We start from the raw sequence: 27,228 nt of genomic DNA on the forward strand, positions 1-27,228 counted from the left end.
ATAATCATGCGTAGCACTAGAGGCAGAATACCACCCATTGCAGAAAAGGTGGTATAATCATGCGTAGCACTAGAGGCAGAATACCACCCATTGCAGAAAAGATGGTATCATTATGCGTAGCACTAGAGGCACAGTACCACCCATTGCAGAAAAGATGGCATCATTATGCGTAGCACTAGAGGCAGAATACCACCCATTGCAGAAAAGATGGTATCATTATGCGTAGAACTAGAGGCAGAATACCACCCATTGCAGAAAAGATGGTATCATTATGCGTAGAACTAGAGGCAGAATAGCACCCATTGCAGAAAAGATGGTATCATTATGCATAGCACTAGAGGCACAGTACCACCCATTGCAGAAAAGATGGTATCATAATGCATAGCACTAGAGGCAGAATACCAACCATTGCAGAAAAGATGATATAATCATGCATAGCACTAGAGGCACAATACCACCCATTGCAGAAAAGATGGTATCATTATGCGTAGAACTAGAGGCAGAAAACCACCCATTGCAGAAAAGATGGTATCATTATGCCTAGCAGTAGAGGTACAGTACCACCCCTTGCAGAAAAGATGGTATCATTATGCGTAGAACTAGAGGCAGAATACCATCCATTGCAGAAAAGATGGTATCATTATGCGTAGCACTAGAGGCAGAATACCAACCATTGCAGAAAAGACGGTATAATCATGCGTAGCACTAGAGGCAGAATACCACCCATTGCAGAAAAGATGGTATCATTATGCGTAGCACTAGAGGCACAATACCACCCATTGCAGAAAAGATGGTATAATCATGCGTAGCACTAGAGGCAGAATACCACCCATTGCAGAAAAGATGGTATAATCATGCGTAGCACTAGAGGCAGAATAAAACCCATTGCAGAAAAGATGGTATCATTATGCGTAGAACTAGAGGCACAGTACCACCCATTGCAGAAAAGATGGTATCATTATGCGTAGCACTAGAGGCACAGTACCACACATTGCAGAAAAGATGGTATCATTATGCGTAGCACTAGAGGCACAATACCACCCATTGCAGAAAAGATGGTATCATTATGCGTAGCACTAGAGGCAGAATACCACCCATTGCAGAAAATATGGTATCATTATGCGTAGCACTAGAGGCACAATACCACCCATTGCAGAAAAGATGGTATCATTATGCGTAGCACTAGAGGCACAATACCACCCATTGCAGAAAAGATGGTATCATAATGCGTAGCAGTAGAGGCAGAATACCAACCATTGCAGAAAAGATGGTATAGTCATGCGTAGCACTAGAGGCAGAATACCACCCATTGCAGAAAAGATGGTATCATTATGCGTAGCACTAGAGGCACAGTACCACCCATTGCAGAAAAGATGGCATCATTATGCGTAGCACTAGAGGCAGAATACCACCCATTGCAGAAAAGATGGTATCATTATGCATAGAACTAGAGGCAGAATACCACCCATTGCAGAAAAGATGATATCATTATGCGTAGCACTAGAGGCACAGTACCACCCATTGCAGAAAAGATGGTATCATTATGCGTAGCACTAGAGGCACAATACCACCCATTGCAGAAAAGATGGTATCATTATGCGTAGAACTAGAGGCAGAATAGCACCCATTGCAGAAAAGATGGTATCATTATGCATAGCACTAGAGGCACAGTACCACCCATTGCAGAAAAGATGGTATCATAATGCATAGCACTAGAGGCAGAATACCAACCATTGCAGAAAAGATGATATAATCATGCATAGCACTAGAGGCACAATACCACCCATTGCAGAAAAGATGGTATCATTATGCGTAGAACTAGAGGCAGAAAACCACCCATTGCAGAAAGGATGGTATCATTATGCATAGCACTAGAGGTACAGTACCACCCCTTGCAGAAAAGATGGTATCATTATGCGTAGAACTAGAGGCAGAATACCATCCATTGCAGAAAAGATGGTATAATCATGCGTAGCACTAGAGGCAGAATACCACCCATTGCAGAAAAGATGGTATCATTATGCGTAGCACTAGAGGCACAATACCACCCATTGCAGAAAAGATGGTATCGTTTTGCGTAGCACTAGAAGCACAATACCACCCATTGCAGAAAAAATGGTATCATTATGCGTAGCACTAGAGGCAGAATACCACCCATTGCAGAAAAGATGGTATCATTATGCGTAGCACTAGAGGCACAATACCACCCATTGCAGAAAAGATGGTATCATTATGCGTAGCACTGGAGGCACAATACCACCCATTGCAGAAAAGATGGTATCATTATGCGTACCACTAGAGGCACAGTACCACCCATTGCAGAAAAGATGGTATAATTATGCGTAGCACTAGAGGCAGAATACCACCCATTGCAGAAAAGATGGTATCATTATGCATAGCACTAGAGGCACAGTACCACCCATTGCAGAAAAGATGGTATCATTATGCGTAGCACTAGAGGCAGAATACCAACCATTGCAGAAAAGACGGTATAATCATGCGTAGCACTAGAGGCAGAATACCACCCATTGCAGAAAAGATGGTATCGTTATGTGTAGCACTAGAGGCACAGTACCACCCATTGCAGAAAAGATGGTATCATTATGCATAGCACTAGAGGCACAATACCACCCATTGCAGAAAAGATGGTATCATTGTGCGTAGCACTAGAGGCACAATACCACCCATTGCAGAAAAGATGGTATCATTATGCGTAGCACTAGAGGCAGAATACCACCCATTGCAGAAAATATGGTATCATTATGGGTAGCACTAGAGGCAGAATACCACCCATTGCAGAAAATATGGTATCATTATGCGTAGCACTAGAGGCACAATAACCACCCGTTGCAGAAAAGATGGTATCATTATGCGTAGCACTAGAGGCACAATACCACCCATTGCCGAAAAGATGGCATCATTATGCGTAGCTCCAGAGGCACAATACGACCCATTGCAGAAGAGAAAAATAGATTACAATGTGGTGGTTACATTACCACCTTTAGTGATTATCTTACCACTGGCGGTGAGTGCATTCCTACCTTTAATACCACCTACAGAAGTAGAGATCAACTAAAATATTGGTGGTTAACAATGCAATTAAGTTTGGGTTTAGACTGTCGCTCAACAAGGTACACATCAACACTAGCTGAAACCATGTTGTGCTAGTGGCACCTGAAAAAGAAAGCAAGTGTTTTGGGGGTGCTTTCCCTAACCCTTACTTTTCTTGGTCCTATGGTTGACAGCGTGTTATTTACCACAGGTGGTTCTTTTTGTATCTTTAAATCAAAAATGTAAAACCGTCCAAACGCAAGAATATTAAGAATATATATTTTGCTGGTGGGTTATTATACCAGCAGCAGTAATTACTGTAGTGTAACCTCAGCAGAGCTTTGATTTCCCACTGTCGATATTTGTCATTTATTTGGCTTGTGGTATTTAAAGCCAGGGTTGTGTTGCTAGGTCTAGAAAAGGTCCGGGGCTACACTAATGCCGGGGCTGTCAGGACTCGGGGCTGTCTAGCCTTTTGCTTGTAGCCCCTGAGCTTCTATCCAGGGCTACAAAGAAAAGGCCCATGGCTATGGACCCATCAGCCCCGCCCTAGCAACGTCTCTGTTTAAGGCTCTGCTATAGAATTGACAGAGACTTGTTCTTCTAGATCCTTGGGGGATTCGGTATAATGTCCCCGGTTGAAGCTATGTGAGCCTTTCCCTTGACATCACTCAGGGATCTGGGCTTGCATTGCAGGTGACCTTACTTTATAGAGATGAAATGAGGCTGGCCTCTGACGTCCAGCCTCCCGCCCCTTGCTCCCATTGGCCCATACAGAAACCTCTTTCCGGAGGATGCGCTGTCAGAATAAGAGCGAGATGCACCCTGCAGACGTCAAGGAGGCACCACCCCTGCCCTCTTCCCAAGATCCATGAGGAGATGAAATGTAACTGAGGGGGTTCGCTAGCACTCCCCATGGGGTTGAAAGCTTCAGCCGCCCTCCCACCATTGCTCTCTCCATCGTTATCTCAGTGGCACCTTCCCTCTCCACCTCCATCTCATCTTTCTCTTCTTACCCTCACCCATGTAATACATGTCTCTCCCCTTCTGTCTCTCTCTTTCCTTCACACCCTTCCTCTTCTCTCTCTCTCTCCCTTCCCTTCTTAAGCTCCATTTTATAGTGCATCTCTCTCCCTTTCCGTCCTTACCCTCCCACTTATAGTCTTTCTCTTGTTCTCTCTATTCTTATGCTCCCACTTTTAGTCCATCTCTTGTTCTCTCTCTTCTTACGCTCCCACGATTAGTACCATTCACCCTGTCTCTTTACCTTCTAACCCTCTCCCTTATAGACCATCTGCCTCCCGCGTGCTCACGCTCTCTCACTCTTCCTCCCCTTGTTACTTTCTTGCTTATAGTCTATCTATCTCGCGTCACTCTCTCTCTCTTTCTGTCAGTCTCCCTCTCCCTTCACTTCTTACTCTGTCTCTTATCGTCCTCCCCTCTCTCTTCCAATACTTTCTTACTCTCAATCTTATTTTCTCCATCTCTCGCTGTCTTCAGTTCCTCCTTAGCCTGCCTCTTACACCAAAACCGTCTTTCTCCGTTCTGTTTATTTCTTAGTTTCTCTCTTATACCACATTTCTCTCCTCTTCCTTCCCTTCTTACTCTGACTCTTACACCCCATCTACTGCATGTCTCTTTCTCTCTCTCTCTCTGTCTCTCATGTCTTGGAAGAAGGCTTAGATCCAGCACTTCTAACAGAGAGTTCCCGGCTCCCTAGATGCGGAATACGTTTGTCAACAGAAGACCAGCTATTGCGGGAACGGATCTCTGGAACGCCCGACCATTGGACCCAAAACATTAGCCCAGTCATCTGAAATTCAGGAAATCATTCAAAAAAGCTGTTTAAGAAGACTTCCCTATTGAGGGTTAAGCCCTCTCCACCCAAAGCCGGTATGGTGAGAAATGTGTAATTGCTTGCCCTGCTTGCTCATTCAGAATAATATAATTTTAGAACTGTGAAGAGTGTTACCATCCGCACGGTGGGTGTGCGTTCACCTGGGCTTTTTTGAAATTTTAAATTAAATTCAATGATGATAGATCAACCTCTGGAAAATGTGTTGAGCTAATCCGTACATATTTTCCTATGCTCACAGCACAACATACGCAAAGACCTGCGTACTTTGGGGTGGACACAGCCTACAGGGGCCGTCCCCCCTCACACATTATTGATTGATTATGATTGGTCATTTATAACGCGCTTATTACCCAGAGGTTTCAAAGCGCGGACCTAGGGATCGATCCTTTGTTACTCTGCATTGTCTTCCTTCCAAGGGGAACGTGTTGCCCCTGTACTATCCGCCCGAGACAAATATAGTTAGAATATGACAGCCAAGAGTACATCAAGGCATCTCAGAGGGGGGAGGCAAAACCTTTCTCCTGCCATGGCCAGCCTAATTAACTACCAAAGGCTCCATTGATCCGCCCTTTCCTTTGTTAGCTGCTGGTGGCAGCCTCGCATACCAGAGTTATTTCAAACAGGCCCATGGGAGGCCTGGTCGCGGGACTAACAAAGGACAGGAAAACCCCAACACCCCTTTCGTATGCACTGTGTCAACCTGAAGCCAGCACCCACTTTAAAGTATCAATGACAGTGAGCTGTCATGGCTGGTACATGTGTTTAGAGTAGGCGTATGTGATTTGATGGAGACAGAAAATCTGTTCTCGCCACAGCTTCAAGGAAGACCTGTCGCTTTAATCAGGAACCCCAGAGAGCTCAATTAACCAGAGAGACCCTTTAATCCACAACAGATAGGAAGATGGGTGGGACTTAGTATTACATGTTTTCACCCCTTTAAATTTTCTGTTGCAAAGAACTCTGGTTATGACCTCATGTATACAGGAGATTGTTGGTGGGGACCCAGATTGGGTCATTAAGGTAGGCTTAGCCTACACCAATCACTGTGGCCCATTTGGCTTTAAAAGATGGTCGAGTCCCTCTTTTGGGCAGGTCATCTGAAAACTTTGCTGGGACTAACAAGAAGAACTCATTTGGACCCTGGCTGAAGGTACAATCTGCCTTACAGCTTCTGCCAGTGAAGCAATGCCAGGATTTCCAAAGAGGGATGCATGACCCCTCCCCTGAACATCTCCCACGGAACATTTTGTGATACTGAATCCAGCAGACCTTCCAGCAGCTCCAGAACTGGTACCCAGCCAGCACACAGCATGCCCTGCTAGGCTCTCTAAGCAACCATCCTAGGTCGGAAGTGCCAGAGAGTCTCGGAACCAAACCAAGGACAAGGCTGTTGCCTGCAACACTTCCCCCAGCTTTGGGACATCCACAATGTTCGAAGTGTATGAAAAGAAGTAGTGGAACTATGTTCCCTGCTGGTATGCCCCGCTCCTCACAAACCCCAACACCATACCACTTCCCACACACAATACAAACCCCCATACACATGCTGTTTAAGGAAATGTAAAGTGTAGTGCATTGAAAGTGCAAGTTTCAACTTCTTGCTACACTGTTATTGTACAACGAAACTGTTCCAGAACAGTTTCCTTTTAAAATAAAAGTATAGGAGCATTAAAACTTAATTTAAAAAACTAGAGGAGCACCGCTCCCAACCACTCCCGCTCACTTTGACCAGTGGCCATCCACCTTAAAGGACTACACAAGCCCAGTGAAGACGCTAGCAGGACTGCATCGACAAGCATCAACCAGTGTCTGCCTTAAAGGACATTTTTGAGCCAGTCAAGCCCTTTGCACCCTGAAGCCGACTTGACGCTGTCGAGCACCACAAACTTCTACAAGCACAAGGTACTTTGTGGTTCTGTCCCCCTGGTCCTTCTCCGAAGGGCTTTAGTGACTTTTTACGACCCATTGCTCCCTTTGTGCTGAAACCAAATATCATTGACCTATCAGAATTAATTTTTTTACCGACTGCCCTCCTTTCAGTATCCAGAGTGCATCCCCTTTTCTTCTTGAAACTGTATATCCTATGCATTCTTTTACTGGGTGGGTTGCACTTTGTAGTGTTTTAGAACTGTCTGTTTTGATAATAGTAAAGTAGATATGTGTATACAACTTTCACTGGACAGTCGCTTTTATCGTTGGGTAATAATTGTATTTTTGCTGTGTTGCAACTAATCAGCGATCCACCACCTTGTGGAGAACAGCCTGCCATTCCGTCCACGTTACCAAAATTGGACAAAGAGCTTTATAATTTGCTTGTGTTTCCAATCTGTTTGGATCCCTTCTGGTGTACTAGAGGTGTGGGGCTGATTAATGGTTTAGAAACCGATATTCATCCCTGGACCACTGGTTCCCCCATAAATTGATTCTTCACAAGAACTCAGATGGGAATTGCCTGCTCTCAAAATCATGGTCCAGTTGCCTGTAGTACTTCACCCATGCACCAACCCTCCACTCAGGCTGCAGCTCCGACTCTCCATTCCAGCTTGATTCCCCTGAGCTCAAAGGTATCCTGTATACATGTGGCATGTTATAAAATATTGACATTTGTGTACATATATACATAAATAAATAGCAGTGGCTTCTTCGAAACGTTTATTCCATATAATCCTACATGCAAGCGGCAGGGGCTCGGGGCACAGAATAAGGTAATGTGTATTTCCTTCAATCATCAGAAATGCAGTTAGTGCTCTTTCATTTGTTTTCCTGCCAGGTGGTAACAGCGGGAGAGCATCCATGCAGCCTTTTAGATAAAGAGACACTTATCTTTGTGTCGGGAGACGTCAACATAGGCCCCACAGAACATATTGAATTTTATTTTCTAGGCACTAGTCAATGCATACCAATGTCGAAGGGTCTCTGGCGGTTTTCTTAGTAGTATTAGACTCAATGAGAAGGGCACAGACACAGTGATGGGGACAGTATTGTCAGTACTCCTTGGGTCCACATCATGGCTGTCAGCTAAGCCCCAGGTGCAGTGGCCCCACGTGCAGTGATGCATGGCCTGGCCAGCAGCCACAGGTGCATTGACCCCATATGCAGTGCTGTATGGCATGGCCAGCATCCATCTCTGGGGACAGTACCGCCAGTACTCCTTGGGTCCACATCATGGCTGTCAGCTAAGCCCCAGGTGCAGTGGCCCCACGTGCAGTGATGCATGGCCTGGCCAGCAGCCACAGGTGCATTGACCCCATATGCAGTGCTGTATGGCATGGCCAGCATCCATCTCTGGGGACAGTATTGTCAGTACTCCCTAGGTCCGCGGCATGGCTTTCAGCTAATCCCCAGGTGGAGTGTGTCCACAGCATGGCTTTCAGCTAAGCCCCCTGAGCATTGGTCCCGCGCGCAGCGCTGCATGGCACACGGCCAGCAGCCCCAGGTGCAGTGCTGCATGGTATGGCCAGCATCCATCTCTGGGGACAGTACCGCCAGTACTCCTTGGGTCACATCGTGGCTGTCAGCTAAGCCCCAGGTGCAGTGGCCCCACGTACAGTGATGAATGGCCTGGCCAGCAGCCACAGGTGCAGTGACCTCACGTGCAGTGCTGCATGGCATGGCCAACATCCATCTCTGAGGACATTGCCGTCAGTACTCCTTGGGTCACATCGTGGCTTTCAGCTAATCCCCAGGTGGAGTGTGTCCACAGCATGGCTTTCAGCTAAGCCCCCTGAGCATTGGTCCCGCGCGCAACGCTGCATGGCACATGGCCAGCAGCCCCAGGTGCAGTGCTGCATGGTATGGCCAGCATCCATCTCTGGGGACAGTACCGCCAGTACTCCTTGGGTCACATCGTGGCTGTCAGCTAAGCCCCAGGTACAGTGGACCCACGTGCAGTGTTGAATGGCCTGGCCAGCAGCCACATGTGCAGTGACCCACCGTGCAGTGCTGCATGGCATGGCCAGCATCCATATCTGGGGACAGTACCGTCAGTACTCTGTGGGTCCACAGCATGGCTATCAGCTAAGCCCCAGGTGCAGTGGTCCCACGTGCCGTGCTGCATGGCATGGCCAGCAGTCCCAGGTGCAGTGGCCCCACATGCAGTGCTGCATAGCCAGCCTCCATCTGTGTGGAACGTGTAAGCAGTATTCCCTGGGCCCAGGGCATGGCTGTGCCTCAGGTGCAGGGGTCCCACACTCAGTGCTGCATGGCATGGCCAGCAGCCCCGGGTGCAGTGGCCCCACGTGCAGTGTTGCATGGCATGGCCCGCAGCTCCAGGCGCAGTGGCCCCACGTGCAGTGCTACATGGCATGGCCCGCAGCCCCAGGCGCAGTGGCCCCACGTGCAGTGCTGCATGGCATGGCCCGCAGCCCCAGGTGCAGTGGCCCCACGTGCAGTGCTGCATGGCATGGCCATCATGGATCTCTGGGGACAGCACCAGCAGTACTCCTTTTCTCTTGGCATGGCTTTCAGCTATGGCCCAGGTATATTGACCCGATATGCAATGCCTACTGGGCAAACAGGTAGCCTTGCCCTAGGCACAGTGACCCGACAGGCAGCACCTGCTGGACAGCGCTTTGAGAACATACCAATGGTCAAAAAGACATTATACACATGCCAAATAACTTAACATAACACGACATGTAGCCGTGCCTTAGGCAAAGTGACCACACATACAACGGCCGGTGTGTAGCCAGGTGCCTGGGGCACGTAGCCTTACTCGACATGCAGTGCATGGTGTCTAGCCACGCCCCAGGCACGCTGACCCTAGATGCAGTGCCTGCTGGGCCTGGCGTGTAGCCTTACCCTAGGCACAGGCACGCCACATGCAGCGCCTGGTGCAGGGCCGTTCCACTGACCCGATATACAGCGCCTGCTGGGCATGGTGTGCAGTTGCACCCCAGGACGCAGTCACCCCATTTGCAGCGCCTTATGGGCCTGGCGTATAGCTGCACTCCAGGCACAGTGACCCCACGTGCAGCGCTTGCATGAAATGGCGTGTAGTTCCACACCACTGACAGTCATCCCACAATCCTAGCTTAGCCCCAGGAATGACATTGCTTATTTGATCTGAAACCACCTGTCTGGGGAATCCCATGACACCGACAATGACGCGGGTCTCGGGAGGATAGCTCAGCGGCAACATGCTCGCCTTGGAAGCAAGACCACACCGAGCAACACAGGCTCGATCCCTGGGTCGGTGCTTAGAAACCTATGGGTATTAGGCGCGTTATAAATAACCTATCGTATAATATCATCATACCAGAGCCTGAAACACTGTCCCCAGTGTACCAGGTGGCGGTGCCACCTCTACAAGGCGATTTCTGCTCCCAAAGAAATAAGGAAGTGACTGAAACCACCCAGCGTCCATTCAGGCCTTGCCCCACAGGTTCCGGTTAAAGCAGGGAACTGAGTGCTGCCTTTGACTTTCACTAGTTTTGACCACTATTGAGTACTTGTGGTCACATCAAGGAGGTGCATGAACAGTGCACTAATCATCAGTAGTGGGGGCAGCTTTTGGTGCCAGGAAGGGCAGATAATAGGGTGCCGGCTGGGGGTGCACTGGGCACCAGGGGGACCCAAGGGGGGCAGCAGACTCCCCTGCCCCCCCCCACTGTCCTCCGCTACTGCTAATCATGACCGTGAAGAAGTAGATTCCGTGAAGCACCCCGCATCAGTCATCCCATTGTTCCCTTTCGTGGGATTCTCATGTGCCACCATTGTCTGAAACCACTGCTCGAGCCTGATGCCACCCGCAGTGTGCATCACTCTTCTTAGCCACACCTTCCCTTACATCGCCCGTGCCCCTCTGGGATCGAAATAAGGATTTGATGAGCAGAAGCTAGAAGCAGCTTCTGGGTGTAAGGCATTGTTACCTGGTCAGCAGGACCGACCTATTGGGAATGTGGAGCTGGTGCAGGGCGCACCACAAACATAATTTATGCATGACTTACAAACACAATTGGTGGCCATTGTTTATGGCTCATTGTGCTTTAAATGCCTTCTGACTGTGTCCTATTTCCCGTTCATATGCTCTCCTAAGCACACATCGCTTTCTTCGTGTGGAACCCTTGATACTTGGGAGGCAATAGCAGCTTCTGGTTGATGTTGGTGTCAAGCTAAACTAGCTCCTCTAGGCCACAACCAGTATCAAAACACCCCCTGCAATGTCCACCTCTTCCACTACAGGCAGACCAGCTTTAAAAAGGCATCTGCCTTATACTGCTCATAAAATGATTTGGACTACAACTCCCATGATGTCTCACCATTGACTATGCTGGCTGGGGCAGATGTGAGTGTAGTGTAAAACATCTGGACATCCACGGTCTTGTCAAAAGGTGCCCTCTGGGGAGGTGGTCTTATCCTGTTGGGTCTGCCGCACACGTGGGCTGGGGTCCAAAGTCTTGACCTTTCTCCTTTATGTATGAATGCATACATCTAATTTGTTGAGCACACATGTATCCCCTCTTGATGCTGAATGAAAGAGCGAGAGAGAGGCGAAAGAAGAATAGAGGAGCGAGAAAGGAGAGAGTGGTTTTTTAGCAGGTCTTTCTAGGGTTCTATGTTCTTAGATCGCCAGGTTTTTTTCCGCTGAGTTTTTTGCTGACATTTTTATTTTTATTTGGGTGGATGCCTCCCTAAACCCCCCTTCCCTATTATCTAGTCCCTATTCCACACACGCCCGTATTTTTCGATGAGTTTTTTTCGTCTGAAAATGTTCAACAAAAAAGCCTGGCGATGAAACGACGGCGTACCGTGGTGATGTAACGACGACATAGCCATTCTAGAGGGCATTAGCGATGCGGGAGACAGAAATGCTGCAGATGCAGGGTGTCCGGAACAGGCTGAAGGAGAACGCAATAAGATGACACTCCTTTGTTTGCCGCTGCACGCATCTCCTCCAGGATTTCTATTGCAGCGAGCAGCAGCGGCAGTTTGTCGCTGCTCCGATGCTGCTGCTATTCTGCCAACTGCCTCCTCTGTGAGCGTGAAGCCACTCTAGCATGGCGGCCTGCTTGCTCTCATCCCCTGGTGCCTCACACTTGGAGGTTTTCTCAGAAATAGAATATTTTACACAGAGACGCTCTGTTCCCTTGTAAAATGCCATATGTGACAAGCCTGTCCCGCGTGTATCACCGCTGCCGCCTCATGCAGCGCGGGTGCCACTCATACCGCATGGTAGGCTGCAAGCGGCAGCGTTAGGGCATCAAATCGTCTGATAGGCACAGATGCGGCACTCTGGGATGTGTGTGAGTGCTACAGGTACCGCATCCCATTCTGGACCTCATTGCGAGTATAGAGGTAACAGTAGAACTATGTGGTAATTTAAGTACCTCCTTTTTAAATGGACATCTTATTATGAGATGGGAACAACTATGGAGATTTATGGCACGGGGAAAACTATACACTACTGCTCAGAGTAAGGAACTATAAATACCACATGCAATAAGTTCTCTCTAGGTACAACCATGCTCTAACCATGTAGCCCAACTCATAATTAGGTGGTATTTTAAAAATAGAAGGTATTTAAATGACTGCTAGTTTTTACCATTATCGCCATACTTCGGATCAGGCTGCTATGTTGCATACCTCCTAGTAATGAGTTTCATTTGTGATATAAATATCGCATGGGGGGAGGAGGTACACAAAAATAATACCTGTGGTAAATAGCCCATATTTACCCCATGCAGTACTTTCAATGTACCGTGCGTGGTAAATATCCCGCACATATATAAGTGCAACATAGTACGACATTAGCACTAGGGCAAAGTTTGTCCTACTGCAAAAAAAAAAAAACATTGGGGCCATATTGGAAAACCTTTGCTCCACGAAAAGTACAATTTTCCACGATAACAGCACAAGGGCAAACCTTGCCCTTCGGCAACAATCTTTTCTTTCAATGCATTTTTGCACCAGAGCAAACTTTGCTCCTGTGGAAAATGTATTGAAAGTATGCTTTATTCTCTAGGGCGATTTTTGCCCGGATGCTAATACCATGCAAAATTGCACTCGCCACGCTGCTAAGGTTTTCAAACCCTGCCCTAGTGCTTATACCGTGCAATGTTGCACTTGCACCCGTGCAAGGTTTCTGTAATGTGGCCCCACTTGTAAATATGATACCACCATATCCATAACAAAGCCCTGTGTGCGATACTTACCATGCCAGCATTAAAGTAATGCCACAGTTTTAGTATGCAGTGTGTGTGCGTCCCGCTCACAGAACTGCACATGCTATGTGTGGGTGCCACTAAAATAGCATGGGATTCACTGGCAGGGCCCGACGCGGTCGGGCTTTGCACCGTCCAGCCCTAAGCATCCTTTTCTGTATCAGCATCCTACATGCACCCTGCTCCACTAATATCTTCCGTCGTCTCAGCTTATTTTTGGTTTTCGGCACAAGGCCTGGGCCCCTGTGTTTTTTGTCGACACACTCAAGTTTTCAGCTATGGCAGGGGTCTGCACCCTGCGGATCTCCATGTGTTTTGCTTTGTAACCCTAATGATTCCTCATCTTTGACTATGCTGGCTGGGGCTGATGGGAGTTGTAGTCCAACACATCTGGATCTCCAAAGATTGGCGGCACAGCCCTGCTAGAGTGGAGCCACCAGTAAGTTCCGTCTAGATTGGCCTTGCTGCTCTGTGCGAAAAGTACATAAAAGAGGACTTTCCAAGAAACATTGCAATTTCGCTAGACATTTTTGGAAGATACAAATTGCAACAAAACTTAGATGTTCAATAACATATTGTAGTTTTATTACTATCGATGGCATCTGGATACCCCAAGTGAAATCATTTAATTAGGTAGGTTTCCCCCTTAAAAGGGACAATGTGGGAAGAAATATATAAGAGATGGCCCTATAGAGCTCCCAGAGATCAGCAGGCCTCCTCTGCGGTGTACCCCGAACCCCAAGGGATTCTCTTTTTTTCACTTTCTAAACAAGCATCATGAGGCGCATTAGGGCTCCTGGAAGATTCAGCAAAACTTCAAGAAGCCATCATGTTCATGCAAGAAATAGCCCCTGAAAACTGGTAAAGAGTCAGACAAATCTCGAGAGAGTTGCATTCCGCGAAATCCCGCTCGACACCGAGCCAGTGGCATGCACTATTGGCTACATAAGAAAAGTCTCCAATCGCATAGCTGGTGCCCCTTACTTGATGACAAGCTGTGTGCCTCTTACTGAAATCACCTTGGGGTCTAAGAAAGTGCTCACACAAGAGGATGGGGGAGATCTTCCAAGGGAAAGCCAAATCCTGGAAGGGACATCCCGTCTCTAGAGCTGGGACTGGAGGTGACCTCTCTCTAGGAGGACTTTGAGTAACCAAAAGACTGACTCCTGAAATCTGCCCAAACTCTTGGTGGTCGGAGAAGGAGTGGGGGGGTGCAGAAAGAGAGAGGGAAGGGGGAGAGCAAGAGGAGAAGAGGAGGGGATGTGAGTGGGGAGAGAGAGAGACTTGCCCATAAGGATATAGGTCTTCTGGTAAACCCAACCAGAGTGATGTTGATGTTTCCAATAAGACAGACAAGAGAGAAGCCATGCCTAACTGGGCAAATGTCCTCACCAACAGCTGGTTTGCTCTTGACGAAAAGCACATCAGCCATCCCCAAGCCCTCTACTTTCAACACCAAATAGACTACACGCGTTCAAAAATAAAACAAGAGCTTCTGTCACCTCTTTCTTCTAGCACAGCTGGGAGCTCTACAGGCAAAGACGGCACCACTCAACCCTTTTTTTAATCTTTTCCAACTAGGTATCAAAATTTATCTGAAACCAACACTGCCATTTCACTATAGATTGGGAACATCACTGCCTTGCAATACCCCCACCCCCACTATCCACCTAGCAACAGAGACAGAGCGTGCAGTGCGCCGCGGTGGGATTGAAAACTCAAGCTCATTCCTTCGTGACATGGGCTGAAGGCACCATGAACTCCATCAACATGCAAACAAAAAGGCAGTCATTAGGCAGCAAATCGGTGAAGGGAGCCTGGGTCTCAGAGGGGGAAAAGTGTAGGTTGTCAGATCATATAGGAACCGTTTCTGGCCTTCCACGAGGTAGGGGGGCGACGCAAAGCGAGAACAATTGCGACACCGCGAGAACAATTGCAGAGGCAGCCGTGACAACTGCTGACATAAGGAAATTTAATTACAGGTTTGGGGTTCAAGCCTTAACTCTCTGCGCCAGCTTTCGCTGCATTCTAAAGACCCATCTGTTTTTCCCCTCTCGCTTATTGATCTTACGCCCACCCTTTCCCGCCTTCCATATCCTGCTCCTTCTCCGCATCCATGACTTGTGCCTTTGCCAGAGCGCCATTTTGATTGTCTGCCATCGGGCACCACCCCCCCGTAGTATACCGTTGCTTGAAAGTGCAGTGTTATAAACACTTCAACGGCGGGAGCGCCTCAGACAGTACAAGAAAAATGTGGCATGCCTCCCCATTCCTCCCGCCCCGCATACCCCTGGCCAATGCAGGGGGGTAGTGCCACATTTCTATCAAACTCCCCACTCCCACACCGGAGCATGGAGTTAATCACTGGAATAGGATGCAGATCCGCGCATCAGCGCCCTATTCTAATGCAAACTGCCCCGCTCCCGCTCTTTAGTGCAGAGTTAATCACCCTATTGTTTTTAAATGCGCCCCGTTCTCGCGCTGGAAAGCCCGGCGCCAGCACAAGAGCAGAGTGCATTTAATTTCAATAGTGCGCCTGCCGTGCCTTCTACCACCACGCCAGCACAGCAGAGCCCTTGAAAGACTCCCGAGAGCTGACTTCGCAGGGAGCTACTGTTGCCCTGGGCGGTTGCCCGGGTGGCCCAGCCCTAATTCCGGCTTTGTAAAGAACAAATACATATATACTTGCACAATTGAAGGCATGGGTATCCTGTTGCCTTCATGGAACTTAGGTGCAAAGTGTAGACAGACGAAGCCCAACAGAAAATAAAATATTATAATAATAAGGCTGCTGGGATTTCAATGCTTTCTTTTGGAAAAAAGGAAACACCTATAGAATTGCAAATTTCGAGTTCAGCTAAAACTCTGTGTATAAAGGTCTATACCCACCTCCTTGTACGGTAGTACAATATCCACAACCAAAGAAATTGAGAAATCTAAAGTGAAGTCGGCAGGAAAGACCAGTGCAAACCAATCCATTGGAGGGGGGTACAGTTGCATAGGGCGGTTTCCAATCCAAGAGCTTTGCCTGCATAGGGAGTGCCACAATATGGGCCAGGCTTCTAGGTCATAACGCTGCCAGTAATCTTTAGTTTATTTATTTCATTTGTTATACATGCCCAGGACCCGGAGGTATCACGGCGCTAGATTACATACAGTGTGGCATAGGTAGTTTTGTGGAACACACTTACCCCATGAGCACATTACATTTGATCCATGTCACACGTGCCACAATGCCACCTAGTAACCATCACTGGAATTTAACTTTTAATTCGGAGCACTGTCACGAAGGCGATGTGGGTACGAAATGAGCCCTTGTCGTACAGGGCAGTGCAAGGTTAGGCATGGCTCAATCAATCCAAGACAGACATTTCTCTCATGACTGCAGACAACTACATACCAGGCCTCACCCTAATTAGAGATCATCGGTGTGGTACAGCCTGTCAGTCTTGTGGTTGGAGCGTTGGGGCATGTATAACAAACACCAGTGAGGTTCTGGTGGGTTAAAATCTGTGTCTATATGTGTTGGGGGTACAGGAAGGGCATGGGGTTGGGGTACAGGGATGGGGAGAGGCCAGTATGGTAGGTCTGGGGCGACCCCCCATTAAAAGAAAATATAATTGTGTGACCAATAGGAGTTGAACTAAAAATCAATATGTTAAGTATGGTAGATGTAGCCACATAAAACCAACACTGCCATGTGAATAGAGCAGGAAATTAATGCAGGTAGCAGCATTGCCTTAAATTATTGACAAGGAGATAAGAAGTGCTCCTATTGCACCTTTATCCTCCCTCCCAGCACCATCTAAAAGCTTTACCCCGTATATAGGGGGATGATATAGAAAGCCACCAGCAGCTCTCTGGCATTCTGTATGTGGCAGCATTCACACAATGGCAGAGTGGCCTGAAACAGCACACCTAGCTAGCTAGCATTGGAGAACTGCTGGGGGATTGGTTAGGTAGGAACATTCACAGAGGGCTGAAGAAGATGGGGCAGAGGCAGGGGCAGGCCAGCACAGACAAGCCTGTGATTCTACATATCACCGCATTCACCCCTGCCAACATACAATCTTTGCAGGTGGCTCAGAATAATGCTGTGCTCACCATCTTTAACCAAGCGCGCCGCACTCACATTTCCACCTACAGAAAGAAACTACACTGGCTCCGGTAGAACACAGAATAACACATAAAGTGTTAACAATGACACACAAGTGTGTGTCCTTAAGCAGTCCTGTATATTTGTCAGAATGCATCAAAGTCAAGACAACCAGCAGGAACCTTTGTTCCTCTACTGCTACAGTACTTGCTTCCCCAGATTTAAAATCGCTAAATTTGGAGGTACCACTCTCGATTTCCAGGGCCCTCTCCTATGGAATGTACTTCCACGTGCAATACGCCAGGTTCAAACTACCCTCTTTTTAAAAGAGCTATAAATACTCACCTTTTTAACATAGAGTAATCTTAAAACTTCTCCACACTTCCTCTGCCTCAGTCTTTTAATGTTTTTGTTTGTCTTGTTTTTTTTCTGTGCGCCCTGAGGCCCACGGGTATGTGGCGAGTAACATGAATTAAAATAAATAAATAAATAACTAAATATCATTGCTTTCCACTCTTTGAAGAGAAGTCTATGCGAACAAGGGCTGATCTGCTGCGCATTGGTAAGTAGATCCAGAGGCTTGGTATGCTATAGCAGAAGAAATATGATCTGGTGTCTTCTTATTTGCATTTCTCGCTTTTCAACCTGGTGATGCCATCAGAGATGGGGGGCGGGGGATTGTGGCCATGTAGGCCTGGTGCATTGAACACTGTTGCCCTGAAGATGAGGCAGCCTGTCTCCAAGATGGTGCAGATCTTGATAGTGGTCAATGAGGGTGGAAGTGATTATTTGACATTACTACAGGCCTGTGATGATGTAGGCTCAGGCTTTGCAGAGGGGGTCTGACAGGGCCAAATGGAGGCCGGGATACCTATAAGAAGGGTGCAGTCATGATCCAGGTTGGAGAGGACCAACGTTTGGGAAGCACAGCCCTAAAGTGATGTGGGCAGAGAGTTAGCAGAAGGGGTCTTACAGGGCCAGGCTGGTGTATACCAGAATACCGTTGAAATGGCCACAGCTATGTTCTTGGTGGGGGGGGCAGCGGGGGCAATGCTTAGACAGCTCAGGCCTGCAATGTCCTGGGCTGAAGGTTGGCAGAAGGGGTCTGAGAGGGCCAGGCTGGAGGCCAGGATACCTATGAGAAGGCCACAGCCATGTTCTTGGTGGGGGAGGACCAATGCTTGGATGGCTCAGGCCTGCAATTTCCTGGGCTGTGGCTTAGCAGTTGGGGTCTGACAGGGCCAGGCTGGAGGCCAGGATACCTATGAGATGGCCACGGTCATGTTCTTGGTGGGCGAGGACCAATGCTTGGATGGCTCAGGCCTGTGATGTCATGGGCTGAAGGCTAGCAGATGGGGTCTGGCAGGGCCAGGCTGGAGGCCAGGATACCTATGAGATGGCCACAGTCATGTTCTTGGTGGGGGAGGACCAATGCTTGGACAGTTCAGGCATGTGATGACCTGGGCTGATCCTGTGCAGAAGGGTCCTGGAACCTAAGAGAAGGGAAAGGTCAACATACCTGGCAGTGGACCAATGGTTGAACAGCTGGTCTGAAGTGATGAATAGGAGTGGGAGTTGGTGAGGTCACTTCCTGATTTCTGAATTCCCTCCTTTCTCCTACAAACTACCCTCAGCCCGCTCCCTTAACGTGTCTTTAACGTTGAGCCCGCCCTCCCGACAGCGTATCCTCCTGCTTTGCACTCAACATAAGGGCAATACTACCTACTAGAAAACAAGGAAAACCAACTAAAATGGCGTCTGTCCTTCTCGCTGCCTGCACTGCTCTCTTGATTTGTTCAGCCTGGTGGCATCAGCCGAGCCGGCCACACCAGGGACCTCCCCGATCTGATTTGAGTAAAGCCTACAACTTTAAAAAATGACAGAAATTACTGGACAAAAAGAAATAATGTGCAACAAAAACAACAATTATGGTGTTTAAAATTAAAGTGTGTTTCACGCCTTCTAGTACCCAATTCGACAATGCGGCCTACTTTTCTAGAACCTGAAACCATTGTTTATGTTATGTTATTTGAAGTCATGTTTTGTTATGTTGTGTTACTGGGTTTTATGCTATGAATGGCTGCCATGTCCATGGTCTCCAGCCTCTTTGGCGGATGTAAAGGTGGGGGAAGGGAGGAGTTACTGCGGTGAGTGGGAAAATTCTAGCTCTTTTTTTTTTTTACTGCCAAATTCCAAACGTAAGGATGAAAAGACATTATTTGGGCCCCGGCACACATTTATTTAACTTATTCGGGCCCCCACTTTTATTCGGCGGAGTAAACACTCTCTTAATGTATGGATGGGGTGAGTGAAGGGGGGGGGGGGGTAAAAGGTGAAGTGTCAAAGGCCTCTGGGACGGAAGGTCAACTATTTGTAAACATGGTTTCAGGTGAGCACCCCTCCATAACGGGTAGGGGGAACCAATTAGACCAGATTAATTTGGAAAGGTCTACACACCGCCTTCCCGTTTATCCTCGGATGCTGTATTTGATGTGACAAACACGCAGAACCATTCGCACAGGCAGGGTGACATTTCGTAAAACATATTGACACCTTGAGAAAAGAAAGAATGCATTACAAATGATTAGCAAATAATTAACTTGTCACCGTGTCACAATTTGACCGATGGGGCAATCTAGTGGAAGCAGAGCGGGGAGGAACGAAGAGGAATATTAATGAAAACCTAGGCAGTGGGAACACTAACCGCCCCTAATGGCAGTCTTCAAAATGCGTGAAGACCGAAAGTGAAGAGGATGGGTGCATGCCAGGAGTCGGATGAGGAACGGCAAGGGTGCGTGGCCAACAAGGACAATACCAGCAGGGGAGTCCAAATTCGGCTGCCCCCGGGCGCGACATGGATGCTTGATACAGTAGTATGTTACTTCCCTTAGGGCAGGAGTCTGCAAACTGCAGTTTTCCATGTGTATTGAACTAAAACTCCCATGATCCCTCACCATTGACGTTGTTGTCTAGGGGTGATGGGCGTTATAGTTCAAAACATCTGGAGAGCCAAAGGTTGTGGACCGCTTCCAAGGGGGACAGAAAATGACTGCACCAGCCCACACATGAAAGTCTGCTGATTGCCAGTAGGCCTGTGTTGGTTCCCAAGGAGTACACTTTGCCTCCAGGGAGAGATCTGATAGGCATATCAGAGTCAGGTGGCGGTTAAGAAGAGGACGTTAAAGTCTGTTTGGTGAGTGGCCAGGCTATGCAGCTTGCTGCTGACCCTTTCTGCCTCTCGTCAGTGAGTCAAGCCCTATAGTACCGTCCGTGAGGTAAGCCCTGAGGTTGTGGGGGCTTGAGGTCTGGCCTTGTGTCATGAAGTGTGTCTGGCATATGTTTGGGCTTGCCCTGATCATCATGGTCTGGCCTCGTGTCATGACGCATGTCTGGAGCATTCCCTGATCACAGTGGTCTTGCCTCCTGTTGTGAGGTGTGTCTGGAGCATGTTGGGGCATGCCCTGACCACAGTGGTCTGGCCTCGTGTCATGACGCATGTCTGGAGCATGTTGGGGCTTGCCCTGATCATAGTGGTTTGGCCTCGTGTCATGACGCATGTCTGGAGCATGTTGGAGCATGCCCTGATCACAGTGGTCTGGCCTAGTGTCATGACGCATGTCTGGAGCACGTTGGAGCATGCCCTGATCACAGTGGTCTGGCCTCGTGTCATGACGCATGTCTGGAGCACGTTGGAGCATGCCCTGATCACAGTGGTCTGGCCTCGTGTCATGACGCATGTCTGGAGCATGTTGGAGCATGCCCTGATCACAGTGGCCTGGCCTCGTGTCATGACGCATGTCTGGACCATGTTGGGGCTTGCCCTGATCATACTGGTCTGGCCTCGTGTCATGACGCATGTCTGGACCATGTTGGGGCTTGCCCTGATCATACTGGCCGAGCCTTGTGTTGTGAAGTCGGTCTGGAGCACTCAACTCTGCACTGTCTTTCAATGATTTAATGATGCAGGCCTGCACTACTGATGGCGTGGTAGTCCTGATCTAGGGGTCTCTCCCCATGTTGTCAGCCATGTCTGGACGGTGCAATTTCCCCCGTGTTGTTTCATTGCATAAACCCGAACAGGCTGCTATCTCTTTGCATAACAAATGGCCCCATGTTTATGCAGTAGAAGCGCTTAATAGAGCAAGTGTTCCCTTCTTCGGTTGGCCTATTCTCCTAACATTATCAAACTAAGATGTATTGAAAATGGAAATAAGAAACTATGATCAGAAGGTCATTATCCTATGGATACACATGGGAAATTACATTTAGAGATGATTTCTAACTCTGGCCAACCTTGGAAAAGAAATCGGACACATGTACCAGAAGCTGCTTAATGAGTTGATGCCTTTGGGGTCTTCTGGGAGAGATTTCAGGGGAACATGCTTGCTTCCTCTTTCATAGCAGAAGAATTGCAGGTGCAGACCCAGCAAGCCAGCAGTGCAGTTAGGGAGCCTGGGTGGCGCGACACTCACTGGAGTGATGAACCCTGCAGATCCACCAGCAAATGGGCCAAGACTGGGTCTGACTTTCCCCTGCCTAGCCTGCATCGCCTGCCTGTGACCTCTGCATCCCACCCTGCATGCCATTACAAGTGTAGCCTTAGCAGTCCATCCTTGTAATGTGGCTGTACCCTAATACTCTAGTGTCCCCCCTTGCCATGAGGTGCTGCGTGTCCTCCAGCTGTGTTTTGCACTTCGTAAACCCTGTCATGTACTTGCATACAGACATACATGGCTTACTCATGGGTAAGTGCTCCAAATTCACTAACAGGGTTGTGAATGATGGACAAAGGGAGTTTTGACTTTTCTATGCAAGACCAGCAAATGTGGGTGTTCCTATGGATTGTGTGTCAAGGGTCTGTGTGTGAGGTGGGAAAATGTGCACGCTGACAAAAGTGTACCTGTACGCTTATTCACAAACCTTTCACAATTAAGGTCCACCTGAACCTTCCAGGTGTAGGTTTTGGCTGTGCGGTGTGACTGTGAATTACACCGCATGTAAATATGTGGGATGTTCAGAGTAAGGAAGAGAATGTGGCGGACACATGTTTTCGAGCGGGAAAAAAAAAAGTTTATAACGGTTTGTTGAGAAAATTGCAATTCTTTCCTTATGACATGGAGGAAGTTACTCTGGAGCAAATTACTCTACATCAGGTTCACAATTTTGGTCCTTTTTTGTGAATCCGGTGAAACCTAACCAGATTGGCTGAGGGTGGTGTAGCACATTTTTTATCTTTGTGACCTCTGTTTTGTGGTGTACGTTTTGACCACCCTTACAAGTAAGTTATATCTGGTTTCACTTAGACTAAAAATGTAGTGATTTTCAGCTTGACTATTAGATCAATTCTGTGTAACAATATCTGAATAAAAACATACGGTTTCTATTGTTGATTTTATTTTTATTTTGCAGGATCAGATGTCAAAACATACCCGCCTAGTGAAATGTAATGGTTTACAAGTCAACTTTGTAAATGTGCTTGTATCTGATTATGAACATGTATTACTTCAATGTCACCAGTGTCCTTGCTTTCCATTTCTGGTGTTGAGATGAACCATCTTAAAGTGCTGAGGGCCAGAGGAGAAGTTCTCACTTGGAACACCAGTTAATGAAGACTGTCTGGCAGGGATTGCCTGATTGTTCTTCTTGTGTGCGTGAATGTTCCATATTCCATGTCATTGACAGACCCAATTGCTTCCTGTCCGCAGATTCCTCAGATCAGCTATGCTTCCACGGCACCCGACCTGAGCGACAACAGCCGCTACGACTTCTTCTCCCGCGTCGTGCCTTCCGACACCTACCAGGCCCAGACCATGGTGGACATCGCCAAGGCCTTGAAGTGGAACTACGTATCCACATTGGCCTCCGAGGGCAGTTATGGTGAGAGTGGCGTGGAGGCCTTCATCCAGAAGTCCCGCGAAGATGGTGAGTCGAGCCTTTTCAGGGCACTGCCCTTAAGGTCAAGTTGGAGAGCTGAAGGTGGGCATACTTGGTGAACGAGTAGACTGGGAGGAGATATAAAATGAGGCGCTAGGGTCTTACGGGATAAAATCTGTAAGAGGGATGATCTAGGGTAAATTGAGCTGGGGAGAAAGTGAGTGATAATTATGGAGCTCAAGGTCGGACAAAGTGTCCAATTCGAACGTTCAAGAGTATCGTCATTCTAAGGCGGCCTCTGGCTGACATGCTTATTCCATTTGGAGATGTCAATCCAGTCCTGGTTTTCTTTCTGGGTCTTGTAGCCCTGGTTTTATAATGGTGACATACTCTATTTCAAGACCTGGAATGCAAAGAGTAAAAACAGGATTTCACTAGCACCTCCTGACTGGGATGGGGCATAATGTCATTCTGCAAGACAGAAGAGAGACCTGGGTATGTTTCTTGGTCGAACACTATATATTTGGGTTTAATACATCACTAAACATCACTTGATTCGAGCAGCCAGAAAGCAAGCAAGCATCTCTTCTGGGTGCCTGATGGGCGTAGGGGCCTTTCTTTCCATTGCTCAGAGAAGGACCAGGCTCTGGGAATCAGATTTAGATTTGACTGATTTAGACAGCAGAGGCCAGGTTATCTAAAAATGGCACAGGTTAAACATTTTTTTTAAAAAAAAAAAAAAAAAGCAGATTAAGCACTTTTTTACTTGCAAAATTTCCAGAAATGCTCTTGTAAAATTTTCTGAATTTTAAATCAATTCTTGTAAATAACAATACACCCCCTGCACCTTGTTGTGAGTGGAAAAGGACAGAGCCCCTTTAAGAGGGAAGCTCAAGACGATGGGAGGGAGCGGGAGGAAAGGGAGGGGCAAGGGAAGAGGGAAGTCAGTAAGGAAAAAGGAGGAATAAAGAGAAGGTCATCGGTGACTATGGCTCCTGTGCTTTCTGTTCAGAATGTATATGTAAAGCCCAACTAAACAGTAAAACAACTGGCGATGAGGCGAAACGAACGCCAGCAGTGACACGTAGACAGCACCCTGGAATATGGAGCCCAGCAGTGCAGCAGCAGGAAGGCCCACATGACCAGCAGTAATGGAGGGACGCTATGCCCAGCAACGTTGAGGTGAGCCACACGCGACCAGCAAGGAGAGGAAGGACCGAGAGAACATACTAGGGCAGCAGGTACGACGAGGCCGACGAGGCTCATGCCTGTAGGAGGAATAGAAGGGTGAGGAGCACCCAGCAGAACGATGGGCCAGCAGAGACCTGCAGGCACATGGGAGCGGCAGACCCAACCCAACTGTGACAGCAGTCGCGCTGCGCGCCTGTGAAGCGGCACGCAGCACCCCGGTGAAGTGCCCAGCAGCGAGGAGTGCAGCTGAGGAAAAGACAGATGAGCCGAGCAGGTATCCAGTGGCCCGGTGACAGGAAGGCCAGCAGCCCGCAATGGAGAAAGGACGGCGCAGGCGGAATGCGGCTCGAGGACAGAAGACGTCCAGCCCGGCAGCCCACGCCGGTGAAGGAGAGACTCAAAGAGGGAAGTGCCCAGCAACCCGTGCCGCAGCACGGAGGTGACCGGCGGGCATAGGAAGACAGAGGGCCCATGTGCCCGCAGCGGCGAAGGCACACAACAGTGACGGTGGGCCGGTGTGCCCAGCAGTAGCCTAGGAAGACCAGCGTGCCCAGCAACTGTGAAGGGGAAGCGGCGGAGAGCGGGAAAACGGAAAGTCAGCCTCCCCCTCCCAGGAACGAGCATGCACCACAGAAGTCAGTGCCCCTGGAGATGGCACAACGGTAAGGAATACACACTCCAGTGGGCCCATGCTGCCACGCACCCAAACACAGCCCGACAACACGGGCTGCAGCAGCAAACCAGCAGGTAAGTGAAAACCAGCAGCACCCAACACCAACCCCCACCCAGTTACCAGTCACAGCGGAAGGCGCCGACAGCCCCTGCAGTGCAACGGAGCACCCCAGCCCCAGGAACTGCGAGTGACACTGCGCACCACGTCCACCAGCATGAAGATAAGGGATGTGGTAAACCAGGGACACCTAAAGAACGTGAACTGGCACTCATTAGCACACAAGCTAAAGAGGAGCAGCACGAAAGACCAGCCCACAAAGCGAAGTCTGCCCAAAACCACGCACGAACAGGATAAGCCACCAACGGAGCCCACCACAAACAACGCCCACCACAAAGTCATCAAGGTAACCAAGAAGATTACCCACTACCAAGTGCCAACATGAAGGCCCCAGCACCACCCACACAAACCAAGGGACCGAAAGACAGCAGTCTGCCGCCAAGGAACGCACAAAAGTGCGCAGTCACTCCATACCCATAATTGAACACCGGCCACCATGATTAACCAAGAAAAAGCAGATGCTGACGCAGGTGCGCAAGCCCTAGCAAACATGTGCCCCACATCACATGCCGCCATCATGAGAAGGCCCAACCCATTCGCCTTGAACCCGTACCATGACCAAGAAACAAGAGGGGAAGAATGGGTCGAAGCGTTTGAAGACTTTCTAGGTGCAATCGGGAACCAAGACCCGCCAAACAAAATCAGCATATTCAAGAACATGGTAGGAAAAGAGGTAAAGGACATCATCAAGACAATTGCAGAAACAGACAAGACAACGTTCCAATGCCTCCTCGATCCAGTCAACGACAAGCTGATAGTAGGCTCCAACAAAGACTACGAACGCCTTGTATTCAACCAACACAGGATGCGTCCGCACAAATCCATTGGAGAGTTTGTCTTATGTCTCCAGCAGAAGATAGTGGTCTGCGACTTTGCCAACTTCAATGATGAAGAAGCTATAAGACTGAGGATCATAGAAGGGTGCACCTCGTCAACGCTCAGAAAACACCTTCTCAAAAAGCCCCTACCCCTAGCGAAAATACTCAACCTGGCAAAAACATACGAGAGAGTTGACGCACAGGCAGCCGCCATTGAAAGAAAAGTTGAACGCAACGCCATCGCGGACCTCACGGAAGGGCAACCGCAACACTCTAAGTCCACTTGACCCTGGAGAAGGTGGAAACTTAGAAGACACCTGTATCAAAGCCCGAGCAAAGAGCAATGCCACGGGCGAGGGTGGAAACATACACACAGACAATCATACCCGGCCTTTGGACGAATATGCTGGCACTGTGGCCAAGAAGGTCACATTCAGGTAATGTGCAGAACAGGACCACCCACAAGCTCTGCATGCCAACCCACACCACCAGGCAAGATATCCGAGTCCACCGATGGCATGGTTAGACATCAAAGCCATGAACACAAGCCCACCTAGACGTCACAGGCATGCACATCCCCTAACCCACCCAAAAGGGGACGGACCGGCACTTGGCACACAAACCTCACCTGTTCTGCAAGAGGACTATGAGCCTCGCAACCACCCAGTACCCTTCGAGACATTGTACGGGGGGGAATGTGGAAGCCACAGGAAACGTAGATACAAGGCAACTGTACCAGACAAGGGCGGAAGAACACCCCCTAGACAAGCCCCAAGACCATGCCGTCCAATGGATGACAGCACAGACAGTACAGCCAAAAGGACAGTCACGACGCGACCCAACCCAAGGATACCGCAGAGTGCCTGATGCCATCCGCATGATACCTAGTCCCGCCATAGGGCACAGCCATCTAAGCCACCGGACAGCACTACAGCATGCACTCATCAGCCTTCACTATAGGTCTTTCGAAGTAACCCACAAGAAGGACCACGTGCCCGAGTAAGATGTGGGAGAGGCAAGCAAAGCCAAAGGACAGACGAACCGCGCAGATCCCATCCTAGCGACAAGGGACAAACAACAAGCGACAACTACGACAAGGAACTATGGCAAAATGACGCCAAGGGACTCCCTCCTCCACGAGTTATACTTTGAAGAGCATGAACCAAAGAAAGGGGAAGCGATCGAGATGGAAGAAAAAGAGAGAGCAGAGACTCATGAAACACCGCAACGAGAGAATGCAGGGGAGATCCACGAGCAACCAAGCAGGCCCCATCGAACCACAAAGAGACCCCAACGGCTCATCGAGCAAATGTAACCCGGGAAGTCTCATGTTAAGCAAGGGGGAAGTGTTGTGAGTGGAAAAGGACAGAGCCCCTTTAAGAGGGATG

General features: G+C 48.7%; 1 protein-coding gene across 2 annotated transcripts in view; it reads left to right on the forward strand.

The window, feature by feature from the left end:
* GRM4 (glutamate metabotropic receptor 4) overlaps positions 1 to 27,228 on the forward strand; it is a 1,444,124-nt gene that overhangs the window by 628,109 nt on the left and 788,787 nt on the right. For both annotated transcript variants that reach the window (XM_069633515.1, XM_069633516.1), the window contains one exon: positions 22,873 to 23,089. In XM_069633515.1, the coding sequence (XP_069489616.1) occupies positions 22,873 to 23,089 (217 nt within the window). The remainder of the gene's footprint in view (positions 1 to 22,872; positions 23,090 to 27,228) is intronic.

Source organism: Ambystoma mexicanum, chromosome 13 (genome assembly GCF_040938575.1).
Source record: "Ambystoma mexicanum isolate Mex_15411 chromosome 13, UKY_AmexF1_1, whole genome shotgun sequence".
Taxonomy (NCBI): Eukaryota; Metazoa; Chordata; class Amphibia; order Caudata; family Ambystomatidae; genus Ambystoma; species Ambystoma mexicanum.